The sequence below is a fragment of the Abramis brama genome, assembly GCF_963993115.1.
Source record: "Abramis brama genome assembly, chromosome: 9".
NCBI lineage: Eukaryota > Metazoa > Chordata > Actinopteri > Cypriniformes > Leuciscidae > Abramis > Abramis brama.
Genome location: NC_139971.1, coordinates 5490754 through 5503195, shown reverse-complemented (window position 1 = coordinate 5503195; position 12442 = coordinate 5490754). Strand labels below are relative to the sequence as shown.

The 12442-nt window shown below is 38.1% G+C and overlaps 1 protein-coding gene across 1 annotated transcript; it reads left to right on the top strand.

Moving 5' to 3' along the window:
* Nucleotides 1-1265: 1265 nt before the first annotated feature.
* eif3m (eukaryotic translation initiation factor 3, subunit M) lies at nt 1266-11418 on the top strand. The gene is made up of 11 exons (XM_084124720.1): nt 1266-1402; nt 1853-1985; nt 2080-2218; nt 2306-2429; nt 6030-6124; nt 6213-6296; nt 6374-6473; nt 6562-6643; nt 10170-10313; nt 10402-10462; nt 11245-11418. Exons 1-11 carry the CDS (start codon nt 1361-1363, stop codon nt 11366-11368), a joined length of 1128 nt encoding a protein of 375 aa, XP_083980846.1. The 5' UTR covers nt 1266-1360; the 3' UTR covers nt 11369-11418.
* The last annotated feature ends 1024 nt before the right edge of the window (nt 11419-12442 follow it).

The following is a 12442-nucleotide window of genomic DNA, read 5'->3' as shown; positions in this document are numbered from 1 at the left end:
TGTAAATCCGTTTTTATGAATGAATGAGTCTCTCACCCGTTGCTCTATATTTGTCTTCGTCAACAGCCGCTTGCACCTCCTGCTGGTGAGGACGACTAACGGCTATGGAGATTATCAATCGGCAATCTACTGATATTCCTGCCGTTCCCGGATGTCAAATGTTGAATTTTCTGTCGAATTTGAACCACTGAATTTGTGGGCGCGAATTTGTAAAGCAAAATAAAATGGACCGAAAATGGTTGTATTTTTAAACAGAATTAACATTTTGGAAGTGAAATCTAAAAGGTGAAAATGGATTATTGAATTTTTCATAATGGAAATGTGTGTGAAATGTTTTGAATTGAAATATTCACAGCTTAAATATACAACCATGTTGAATTTCAGCCCATAAAAATGCAAGCCCTAAAAATACAATGTGCATTAAAATGCAAGCAGGGTTAATGCAATGCATATTTTTTCAAGTAGTGCAATTCAACAAGCTTTTTTGTTTCAAAAACATTTGACATTATTTTACTTCCATAATTTCACACGTAGACCTATCAGATGTGGGCCGGATCTGGGCCGACACAATGTTGCTGTCTGGGAACTCACTCACTCACTCATCAGTGAATAAAGGCAAAGGGGAGTAGGGAGTCCGTGGGAATGTTTAGAGAAAAACGATGTAAAATAAATAAATAAATAAACAATTTAGATTAAAATAAATATGCATTAAAATAATAATAAATAATAATAAAAACTGATTAAAACAAAGAAATAATAAAATTTAGATAAAATTAAACAAATATTGGCCTATAATATGTACACTTATAGTACTGTCTATCTATAGCCTAGTAAAAATAATAATAATCATGTAACTTCATGAATCTAAATATTTTTTCAAATAATATTGAACATAATTATACATAGCTGCCTTTTTAATTTTTAGGATGTGGGTCCCTCACATAAGGATGGCGATATTGAGGGGCTGTGGCTTCTAAAAGATTGTTATGCCACACCTGTGTTGGACAATATGATCTTGCATTGTATGTATCCTCCTTTTGTGTTTCACTGAAAAAGTAAAATGGTAAACAAAAGTTTTTTTAATTGTTATTTTTCAATGGGGCCCATGAACTGTTTGGTTACCCATATTCTTCAAAATATCTTCTTTTGTGTTCAGCAGAAGAGATAACTTAATACAGGATTGGAACAACTTGAGGGTGAGTAAATGATGACAGAATTTACATTTTTCTGTGAACTATCCCTTTAAGCCTGTGACCCGGAAGTGCGTTAACATCACCGGCAAATATACAGATTCCCTTCCGGCCTGTGAACCTAGGCTGCGAGCGTGGATTCTCATCTGTGCTCTTAAAATAATAAAATAATGAGTGTGCCGGCGTTTATTGACATAACGGAGGAGGACCAGGTATGTTTAAGTAATTCACAAGCAGTTTTGCGTCGTTACACACGTAATTCAGCCAAGTAATAGGCCTATGGATTAATCATGCTTTCAGATGCTAACATCTGTTAGCCTTTAGCTGGTCTCGATACTTACAACGGACTGGTTCCGTTACTATCAATTTAACAGACAGAAATAGATTTAAATTTGTACATATCCTCGTGTTTGAGTTGGCGTGGATATTTGGCTTTGTTGAGGCTGACAGTCCGTTTCTTAAACCGTCAGTGTGATATTGTGAAGCATCAGCCACGAATCTGACAACAGAAATCTCTCAACACACAAATATTACACAGTTTGTAACTGTAACCTATTATGTCTTGAGGGGCTGGATGCTATTTTGGTCAGACATGCATGTGTTTCCTGATGTGATTTAATGTCTAATAATGTCTTCATTTTTGTTGTATCATTCATTTGTAGGCGTCAGAGCTTCGGTCCTATCTGAAATCTAAAGGAGCTGAGATCTCTGAGGAGAACTCAGAAGGAGGCCTCCATGTTGATCTGGCACAGATCATTGAAGCCTGTGACGTCTGCCTCAAAGACGATGATAAAGGTATGAAATAGCTGAAGTTAGAGCTTTAAAGCGTACATGTAGAAGTATATAATTTAGAAGAACATTTTCAACCGCTCTCTGTGTTCCTCTGCAGATGTTGAGAGTGTGATGAACAGCATTGTGTCCCTGTTGCTGATTCTGGAGACGGAGAAACAGGAAGCGCTCATTGAAAGTTTATGTGAGAAGCTGGTGAAGTTTCGTGAGGGGGAACGGCCCTCGCTCAGGATGCAGCTGTGAGTGCTTTTCACTCAGTTATTGAGAACTTAAAATCTCTATCTTTCTAGTCTTGTTCATGTGCTTTTATTAAACTCTTTGTTCAGCTTGAGCAATCTGTTCCACGGTATGGATGAGAACACACCCGTGAGGCACACTGTGTACTGCAGCCTGATTAAAGTGGCAGCCACCTGCAACGCCATTGCGTTCATTCCTACAGAGCTGGACCAGGTACAGACCTCAGCGTGATGCAGAACCGATCTGTGTTTTTCCTTTCCTTTGTTTTTCCTTAATCTACTCAAGATGTTTGGGGGAATCTCACAAAGAACTATCAATAAACGTCCAGCTCATATTTCATCTCAAACTTAACACAAAAAGCAAGTAATTAAACCCCCTTTCCCCAGTTGTCAGGAGCCCACTGTAAATATATATATATATTTAAATACATTTGTACAATATGTTGTATATTATAAGATGTAGATTGTATCAATTTAATCGTTACGCCAGTAGCTGGCAACAAGTGAGTGCTAAAATTTGTCATTGAATAGTTTATACAAAGATTTGTTTGTCATTAAATCATTAATTTACCCCCGTTTTTTTTCTAAATAATTAATTCAAATTGATTAAATACTTTTTTAAATACACTGCTGCATTAACATAATCAGAATTGTGGGAGAATCATGATCTCTATTAAAAAAAAAAAAACGTGATTCTCATTTTATCCAGATTTGTGCAGCGTTAGTGTCCAGATGGGTGTGAATATTACAGTAAAGAAAAGGATATTTGTGTGTTACCGTAATGAGAATTTGGAGTGGGAATGTGCTTCATTTCACTGAAAATAAGGTTATAATGCAATACATTTTGCCATGAGTCATCAAGAAATGAACCCATCTGTTTTCTAAATGCGTGTCATAGAACTTATAGTGAACAATATATCATACGTTTCTTTTTTTTTTATGGACCTCATGATGATTAATCATAATGTCACTTGGATCTTTTGGTGAAAAAGACTCTGGTGACGTATGAAGGTCTTCTCCAATCATTTAATCTTAAATCCGCCCCTGCAAGATCACGTTTATCTGCCTCCACATTTGACACCAATCAGAAACTGTTGAGTAAAACCAAGTCCTGCCCTTACATTTTTTCTGCTTCAATAATGTTGCTCTCTGATGTGCATCAAAAAATGAAAGAAAAGACGGTTTCATCATGACTTTAATTAAATTATTTTATTTTGAATACGTACCGTGCTATGCATAAGTTTAGGCACCCATGCTAAAGTTGACTAAAAAGAGGAATAAAAAATCATCTTTTGGAAATTGAACTTAATGCCTTAATTTAAAGGGGCATTCCACCCATAGGAACATTGTTTTTTATTGAAAGTGGGTCATATATGTAGTCGAAATGTAAAATTAATTTTGAATTTGGTGCCTTCGTGACCGAGGAAAGACAAAAAATAACTTCAGGACGCATTTGTATGAAAGACAACAACTCCCACAATGCACCACATTGCACAGCTCCGCAAGCCACTCCCACTAATCCAGAAAGCGCATATCTGCCCAGTGTTCCCAACTTAGCAATTTTGTTGCTAGATTTAGCAACTTTTCAGACTACCCTAGCAACTTTTTATTCAAAAAGCACCTAGCAACAAATTTAGCAATTTTTTTAATTTATTTGGCAACTTTTAGCAACTTTTGGAAAGTGATTCTAATCCAAACAACACACGTACAAGCTAGCTAAATAGACAGAGCGGTTCATTCATAATTTCTGTGGAAATGTGGAAATCGCTGTGAAAACCGGAAAACAAAAGACAACGAGCGCAGGGGCGGGGCTACAGGTCTGCGAGCGGCAGCAGCAGGAGTAGCACGCATGTCACATTTTTGGCAAAATAATTTAAACACATTTCATATTTCACTGGTTGATAAGAAAATAGCCTACATTAAATGTAATTGTAAAGTGTTTAACTGTACAATATCAATGTTGTATTTAAAAATGAAAAAATCTGATCATGAAAAAGTGTTGTTTGTATTACTTTTACAAATACATATACAAATACATATATATATTTATTTATTTATTTTTTTACAAACAAATTTAAATTAGCATTTCAAATAATATACGTATGACATAATGGCGTAGTATTGCGTTGCGATTACGTTATGACGTCATAGCGCAATTACGTCACAACGTCATTTAGCAACTTTTAGCAACAAATTGATCTGCCTTTAGCAACTTCCCCTGAAAATTAGTTGGCAACACTGTATCTGCCTATAAGAGAAATCACTCTTCCGTCTACAAGGCTAGCTACCACCAGAGCTTGAAATTCATTTCACACAAAATGTCTAGTTAGTTGGCGAACTCATTAGTGCATTACTCCTCGTTTGTATTTCTTTCGAAAAGGTGAATTATTGCATGGTACCTGGATGTTCAGTCAGAACATATGCGGTGCGAAACTAGGATAGTTCACAACACAAACGTCCGTGTCCTCGTCTGATTCAGAGATTTCGTCCAGGAGAAATTGTCATCGTTGAAATTCTTTGCCGCAGACGGACTGTATCTCTGTGTTCGTAGCGGTTCGTAGTTGCGTAGTGAGATCACCGGCGCCACCAGTCCGCCCTAACTCGAGCCAGTCCGGGCTCCTCGTCCGCGGCAGGCAGGTCCTCTGCCTCGGCTGCTCTTCGCTATAATGCGGCTTGTAAAGGTAGCCACAAACACCTGATTCAAGCATCAGACTTCCGAAATCCTCTTCTTCTATATCATATTGAGCACTCTCCTCCGCTATTGTCATAACTTTACATCTGTCTCCACAGCGCCTGTTAGCTTAGCCTCAAACAAGATGGAGGATATTGCTTTCAGTTTCAGAGAGTAAAGTCCCACCCACTGATCTGTGATAGGTCTGTAGCGTGAGCGGGTCCCGCCCCTGGGAAAGATGAGGAACGAGTGACTGTAGTCTCAACAGAAATCCCCCCCCTCTTACACTTCCTCCGACAATGACGCAAAATGACGATTTGTGCGTCATTGTGGGAGGAAGTGTAAGAGGGGGGGGATTTCTAAATGACCTCTTAGGTAAATGACCTCTTACACTCTTAACCTCTTATTAGGAAACCTCTTATTAGTTCTTAAAATGCAGGGTGCATAAGTTTGGACACCCCTGTGTTAAATTCCCATAGAGGCAGGCAGATTTTTATTTTTAAAGGCCAGTTACTTCATGGATCCAGGATACTATGCATCCTGATAAAGTTCCCTTGGCCTTTTGAATTAAAATAGCCCCACATCATCACATAGCCTTCACCATACCTAGAGATTGGCATGGTTTTATTTCAGTTAGCCTAATAGCTGGTTTGATTTGCATTGAGAGATGATCTTATGGAAAGTACTCCATGCCAATCTCTAGGTATGGTGAAGGCTATGTGATGATGTGGGGCTATTTTAATTCCAGGGGTGTCCAAACTTATGCACCCTGTATTTTAAGGAAGAACATTTATTTATTTACGATACATTATTCATTCACAAAGGAAATTGGTGTCCTTAAAGGTTGGATTTTTCCTAATTTTTTTAATTAAGGCATTAAGTTCAATTTCCAAAAGATGATTTTTTTATTCCTCTTTTTAGTCAACTTTAGCATGGGTGTCTAAACTTATGCATAGCACTGTATATTCGTTATGGAGGGTGGAATATGATCTGGAAATTTCTTTGTGAGATAACCTACATAGCCATCATTAGCTTTAACCCTAAAACTGCTTATTTCTCTTAGTTCCACAGTGTTCATGTCATTATTCAAGACAATAAAAAGTAAAATCGTGATGCTTGATTGGCGTTTTGTGTCATATGCAGGTGCGGAAGTGGATCACAGACTGGAATCTGAATACAGAGAAGAAACACACTCTGCTCCGCCTGGTGTATGAAGCGCTGGTCGACTGCAAGAAGAGGTACCTGTAGAAGAAGCACCTCCTCTCGAACATTTCAGGTCAGGGATGGTGTGTTTTGCTCATTTGACCTTTCTCTTGTCTCTTTCAGTGAAGCTGCAGCCAAAGTAATGGTGGAGTTGCTGGGCAGTTACACAGAGGACAATGCTTCCCAAGCCCGAGTGGATGCACACAGGTATGACTTTCTCCTGTCACTTCGCTCAGTTTTGATCTGTTGTCTTAGAGAATAACACATGCGGCCTGCTCTCCCAGGTGCATCGTCCGTGCCCTGAAAGACCCAAGCACCTATCTGTTCGACCATCTCCTGATTTTGAAACCGGTGCGTTTCCTGGAGGGAGAACTCATCCATGATGTAAGAAAAGACAAATTTTTTTTATTACATATTTAAATCGTTAAATGTGTAGAAAGCCTCTGGAGTAAATGCCTTTTTCTCCTTCCAGCTCCTCACTATCTTTGTCAGCGCAAAGCTTGCTGCGTATGTGAAGTTTTACCAGAGCAACAAAGACTTCATTGAGTCTCTTGGTGAGTACAGTCTGAAGGGCTTTACAGTCATAACCATGATGACACTCTTAACACCGAGTCCTAACCTGATACGATGCGGCGCGATAAATCATAGTTTTTGTCGTAACAAGCCACGTCAGTGAAACGCTACGATACTATTTTAGAAACAGTTTCTATTTCTGCGACGGTCACGGCTGGAACAACAACATATAAAGTATGGCGATCTCACATAATGTCTATGTGCTTAAAGTTTCTAATGCGAGGTTGAATATTATTTTGCGTGACCTTTTAAAGTCGGCATGAAACGGAAGTTGAGATTGTCATTTTTTCCTTGTTGTGACGTATATCCGAGTGAAACGGCTTCTGAAATTAGAAAAAAAATGTAGGGCGGGGCTTGATTTCGTTCTTCGGGAATTGATTGGATCGTTGGAGGTTGGGCGTTGCAAACAAAATGGAGGCAGATTTGAATGCCAGTTTACATTCAGTTGTGGAGGATTTCTCTCCACCGGACTCCCCACCGTTACCCTCCCATGAAGGATTTTTTTATTGAGGAGCCCGGCGACGAGGACGAGCAGCTAAATTTTCAGGCAGGAATCAGCTCATATTTATATGAGCCTCCCGCGAACCAAGATGAGTCAAGTTCACCCTCGAGAGCAGAAACGAGACAGACACTGATAGCCGCACCCTCCTCGGCTCTGGCCGCACCCTTTCGCCATGGCACGTGACCAAAAGAGAAGAGAGGTCGTTTCGAGGGGGGAAGGAAGGGTAATGTTTTTGATTAAACATTATAAGGGTGCATGAATTTAAAAAAAATAATGAAGTGCACAGATAAATCATTTATAATAAACACTACAATATTACATATAAAAAGAAGATTTGTCAAATCTGATTTCATGCCGACTTTAAAGCCACACTGAAAGCGACAATGGATAATTGAACTCAGATCTTGAAAATAAAGGAAATAAGATCTGTCTAACTCAAACAGTCAACTCTGTATGAACAAACAAGTCTATTCCATGACACAGACTGTTTCAGTCACTCGTATGTGTTTTTAATAATGTTAAAATTGTTATTATTTATCAAGAATGTATTTATGTGGATTTTTTTACCTTTCTGACTCGCTTGAATGGTGTAAATCTGAGTTAAAGTGGTTGGGTGGGGCTGGTTACTGTATTATAATTTAAATCGCGAAGTTAACAGGAATAGTAATGAAAACAATTACAACTTTTTTTAATAACATGCATACATTGTAATATATTATGATTAATTTAAACAATGGAATGGATTATTGCAATACTATGATATTTCTTCATTAATTTGATAAAATAAAGAATATTTTTAATAATAATAATTTTGGGAGGCAGTAATATTAATTTTATAATGGTTCTATAATAATCAAATTTTACACTTATTATAAATTATTTATTTTTGTTAAATGTATTACTACTGTTAATTAGTTTTAAGGAGTGTTCATATTTAAAATAACATTTAATAAAATGTAATTTCTGTCCGTCGCTGCTCCTCTTTAATTTGTTTTTAAATGCACTGGACTGTTCAGGCACGCACACGCGTCTGGAGTCTGTGTTGCTGTTGTGTCGCTGGACTGGTGGAATTTGAGTCTCAGCAGTTTCAGTTCTTTTAAAAGGCAAACGTTAATTAGAGGAAAATCCTCCCTGCCATTGACCAGCGACAGCCAACTCAGACCAGTCCTGGTGAAGTGTTGATCTAACAGTGAGAGCCCACCGCACCTCCCTCTGAACCCTGAAGGAAATGCCTCATTGACCTTCTACTCATTTTGATTATTTTATAATTAATATAAACAGATTTTCTGTTGAGAGGGTGAAACCTATTTACAGTCAGCGTCAGCAGTAATCTTTTTCACCTACATCCAGTGACAAGAATAAGGTTTTAAAAAATCCCCAGTTGATTGATTACATTAAGACTTGCAGACAAATTTTCTGAAATGGAATGTTTAAATATGCAAATGAGGCATTATCTAATTAAATATGCACCAATTTGAATAAGGTTCCAGAACAGATATCTGAACATTGGATAAAGCCAGGGGATTTTTGAGAGATTTCACTCCATAAATTAGAGAATACTGAATTTTTGTATAAAATCAAGCATATGAAGCAACCCTCTGTTAAAACTGTAAAGTTTGGTGTATGTTAGTGCTGCTGAAATGGAGATTTATGGCTCAGTGCAGGAGAAAAAACACTTTAAAGATATGTATTGCAATTGAAATCTACAGATGCAAATAGATAAAGTACAATAAAATAAAAACAAGTGGATTTTGTATGTTTTCTTTTCCACTAGTCTGAAACATGTTATGAAAAGCCAAATAGTCCAAAATATAAATTTTTCTCCATCAGAAGCTTTGCGAATAATCTTATTGAATCACCAACAGTAAAATATTGTTTATTAAAAGACTATTGATTATAGTCATTGCCTATAAAATATATCATAAATATTCAGTCAATATAATTTACAGTTATTCATAATGCAAAAATGGCAAGAGAATGTTAGTCATTTTTTGTAACGATATTAAAAACAACTTACTAAGAAGTGCTAATGTAGAATTCTGTTCTTAATAAGTGTCATGTGACTTGTTCAAACCACACAAGTAAGGGATAATCCAGGGCTAGCAGTGCATTAAATTGTTGTAATGCACGACGTGGAGGCAAAGAACTGCCTGATGCGAAGCAGAGTTTTAATGCACAGCTAGCTGTGGATTATCACGCTTATACCATGTTCATTTGCCAGCATTGACAACTTAAAGCTGTTATTGATGTTTGCAGCGCATTGTGTGACTGGAAGGGTAAAAATTACGCTTATTTTCGTCAGTTACGGCTCGTTAGATCTAGCATTCTGCCCGCTTTGAATCAGACACAGAGATAAAGTAGTGCGTAAGATTACATTTATTTCAATGAAGGATTACAGCATTTATTAATTTAATTGTCGAGGGAGAGAGAAAGAGAGAGATGCGTGTGTGAATTACCTGCGTCTGTTCAGCGTCTCTCCAGTCGTTGCTGAAAAATACAATGTAGTGATTCAGTAGCGAAGCTATTTTATTAATAAAAGTCACGGTGCATTTACTTGGGGCGTCTTTGTTAATGCATCTTGTGGCAGAAGTTTTCAACTTTTCAAGCGCCAACGCAGGCGTCAGCCAATCGGATCGCCTTTATACAAATACCCTAGCATGTTGCAGTCCAAGCTGGAAGTAATGGACTGGCTGGCATGGAATGGATTGGCTGTTGTCACTATTTACGGTCGTGTCAGCACCAAGCTTCAGACACGCCAGCCATCAAGCGCAGACACCCCGTGTGAGTGTCACAGTGCAGCGTTGATGACAAGTTTCTGTGCTCCTGAATGTTTCTGTCTGTGCACAGCGTGATTTCCGTGTGCGCTTCAATGCATTAATATAGAATGGTGATTAAACTAACTGCACACCTTCCAGCCAATCAGAATTGAGTATTCAGACAGACCATGGTACTGTGCTTTAAGGATCAAACTACTGAGTACTGACTGCTTGGTGTTGTGTTTTCAGGTCTGTCTCATGAGCAGAACATGGCGAAAATGAGGCTGTTGACATTCATGGGCATGGCGGTGGAGATGAAGGAGATCTTATTTGACACCATGCAGCAGGAGCTGCAGATCGGTGCTGAAGATGTGGAGGCCTTCGTCATTGACGGTATGTAAAATGAATGTTAAAAAAAGCTTGTTATTGGACAAAAACACACATACTTTTATACATACTGTGTTTTTCTGTGAATTTCTAGCTGTTCGAACCAAAATGGTCTATTGCAAGATCGACCAGACACAGCGGAAGGTTGTGGTGAGGTAAGTCGGTACCTTCTTTCCGTTTCAAACAAGTTGAAAACGCACTCGAAACAGGGGTTCTCAATTCCAGTCCTTGTAAAATAGTTTAATAAAACATTTATTTTCATATAAAAAATATTAGGGTAAAATATTATATTTTGTTTATTGGATGTAATAGAATAGGTTAACATGCTTTGGTCAAAAAACACATTATTTTTCACATGCCTTACATTATTGCAGCTGCACTTTTCCCAGTCTGTCTGAAACAAGCCCCTCCTTCCGAAAAGCACCGAGTGCTCTGATTGGCCAGCTGACCCAGTGCGTTGTGATTGGCCAAACACCTCGAGCATGTCAGAAATTTAACACCACTTATACCATAACCATGAGTTTTAGCTTCCAAAGCAACTGTAAACACAAACAGTTAATAATGTGGTTTTATCAGTTCTAACCCGAATCAGATTCTGTAAATGTGGAAGCGTTTCCCAAAAACATCATTGGCCAACTATGATCACAAGTTTCATTGAATTGTGTTGTAACAACAATACTTGCAGCCACAGTTGTCTTTGGGAAATGTACCCCAGATCCATCGGTACCAACATTGGAACGCCACAACATGACGACAATACTACATTTGACTGAAGCTGATGTCACATTGTGATGTAGACATTCCTGGAAGTAATATCTGGTCTTTAATCAGGGCTTTTGGCAGGTCTAGCAGTGTAAGAAGAAATCCCTTTTTGGGAACTTTGTTACTTTGCAGATCTTGTAACAGATACACGCTTTTTGTGTCTCTCCTCCTGCAGCCACAGCACACACCGCACCTTTGGCAAACAGCAGTGGCAGCAGCTCTTCGACACACTGAGCTCCTGGAAACAGAATCTGGCTACCGTGAAGAGCAGCCTTCAGACGCTCTCGCCCACTGCCTGACACGGCAGCTTCAGTTTTATATACATCTAATAAAAGACTCATGAAGACCAGTTTTGATTGTGCACCGTTTTTTCTTTTAATCAGTGATGTATAAAGGATCAGTCAGTCAGATGGTCATCGTTGTAAAACGAACCCCTTCATGCTCCATGGAGCTTTTATCACTCTGAAAGGGTTTACTTATCAGTTTGACCAGCTGAATGAACATCCCTCATATCACATGGCTACTCATCAAATGAGTAAGAGGACATGCAATATTGATTTGGTAATAAAAAAATACTGATCCTCTTTGGTGAGTTATGCACAAATGTTTAGCATTTAGTGTTATGGGTTAGTTCAAGTCCCTTAAATATGAGCAATAGGAATATTAAACCACTAAATATGACCTCATTAATCCTCTCAGACATTAACCATCAGGAATACACCTTGGCTGCATCCAAAATGCCATTCTTCTCTATGATATAATGCGTGAAACACAGGATGAGAAAATGCTGTGCAAATAGTGTTTATAAATCAGCCGAAAAGAACCTACTACTTCCGGACAGTGTGCATCCGACGGACACTTTACTATCCCGTGAGGCCACAGGAGAGGATTTGTGAACTGTCCTAGGTCACATGACAATGACAACATGATGAATGTAGTACGTCCGGATTGATAATGCAATCATTCATACTATATAGAAGATACTTTTGTTTTTAAAGTTGCCATAAAATGAAAGTTGCAATAGTCTTTTATTCGCTATTGTGATGTTTATCTGAGTGAAACCGCTTCTCGAACAAGAAAAAATGTCCATGGAGAATTGATTGGATGGTTGTGGTTTGCTATTGGTCGATTTTGTGAGTGACAGGTTGTCCCGCCCTCACACCAGTAAACATAATTAGAGAAGAGATGTCACTGCAAGAGGGAGGGGAAGATAATTTGATTAAAGATTACAAGGCACATGAATAAAAAATTTAAAAAAACGATGTGCACAGATAAATCATTTATAATAAATACTAGGCTACAATATTTCATAAAAAAATAAGAATTGTCAGTTTTGATTTCTTTGTGACTTTAATGGTAATAATTTAAAAGAG

Excerpts from the sequence above, each read along its gene's own strand:
- eif3m (XM_084124720.1), top strand. The coding sequence starts at position 1,361 with ATGAGTGTGCCGGCGTTTATTGACATAACGGAGGAGGACCAG. Across the intron at positions 1,403-1,852 it reads ACATAACGGAGGAGGACCAG|GCGTCAGAGCTTCGGTCCTA; the intron begins GTATGTTTAAGT and ends ATTCATTTGTAG. Across the intron at positions 2,430-6,029 it reads TTCCTACAGAGCTGGACCAG|GTGCGGAAGTGGATCACAGA; the intron begins GTACAGACCTCA and ends TGTCATATGCAG.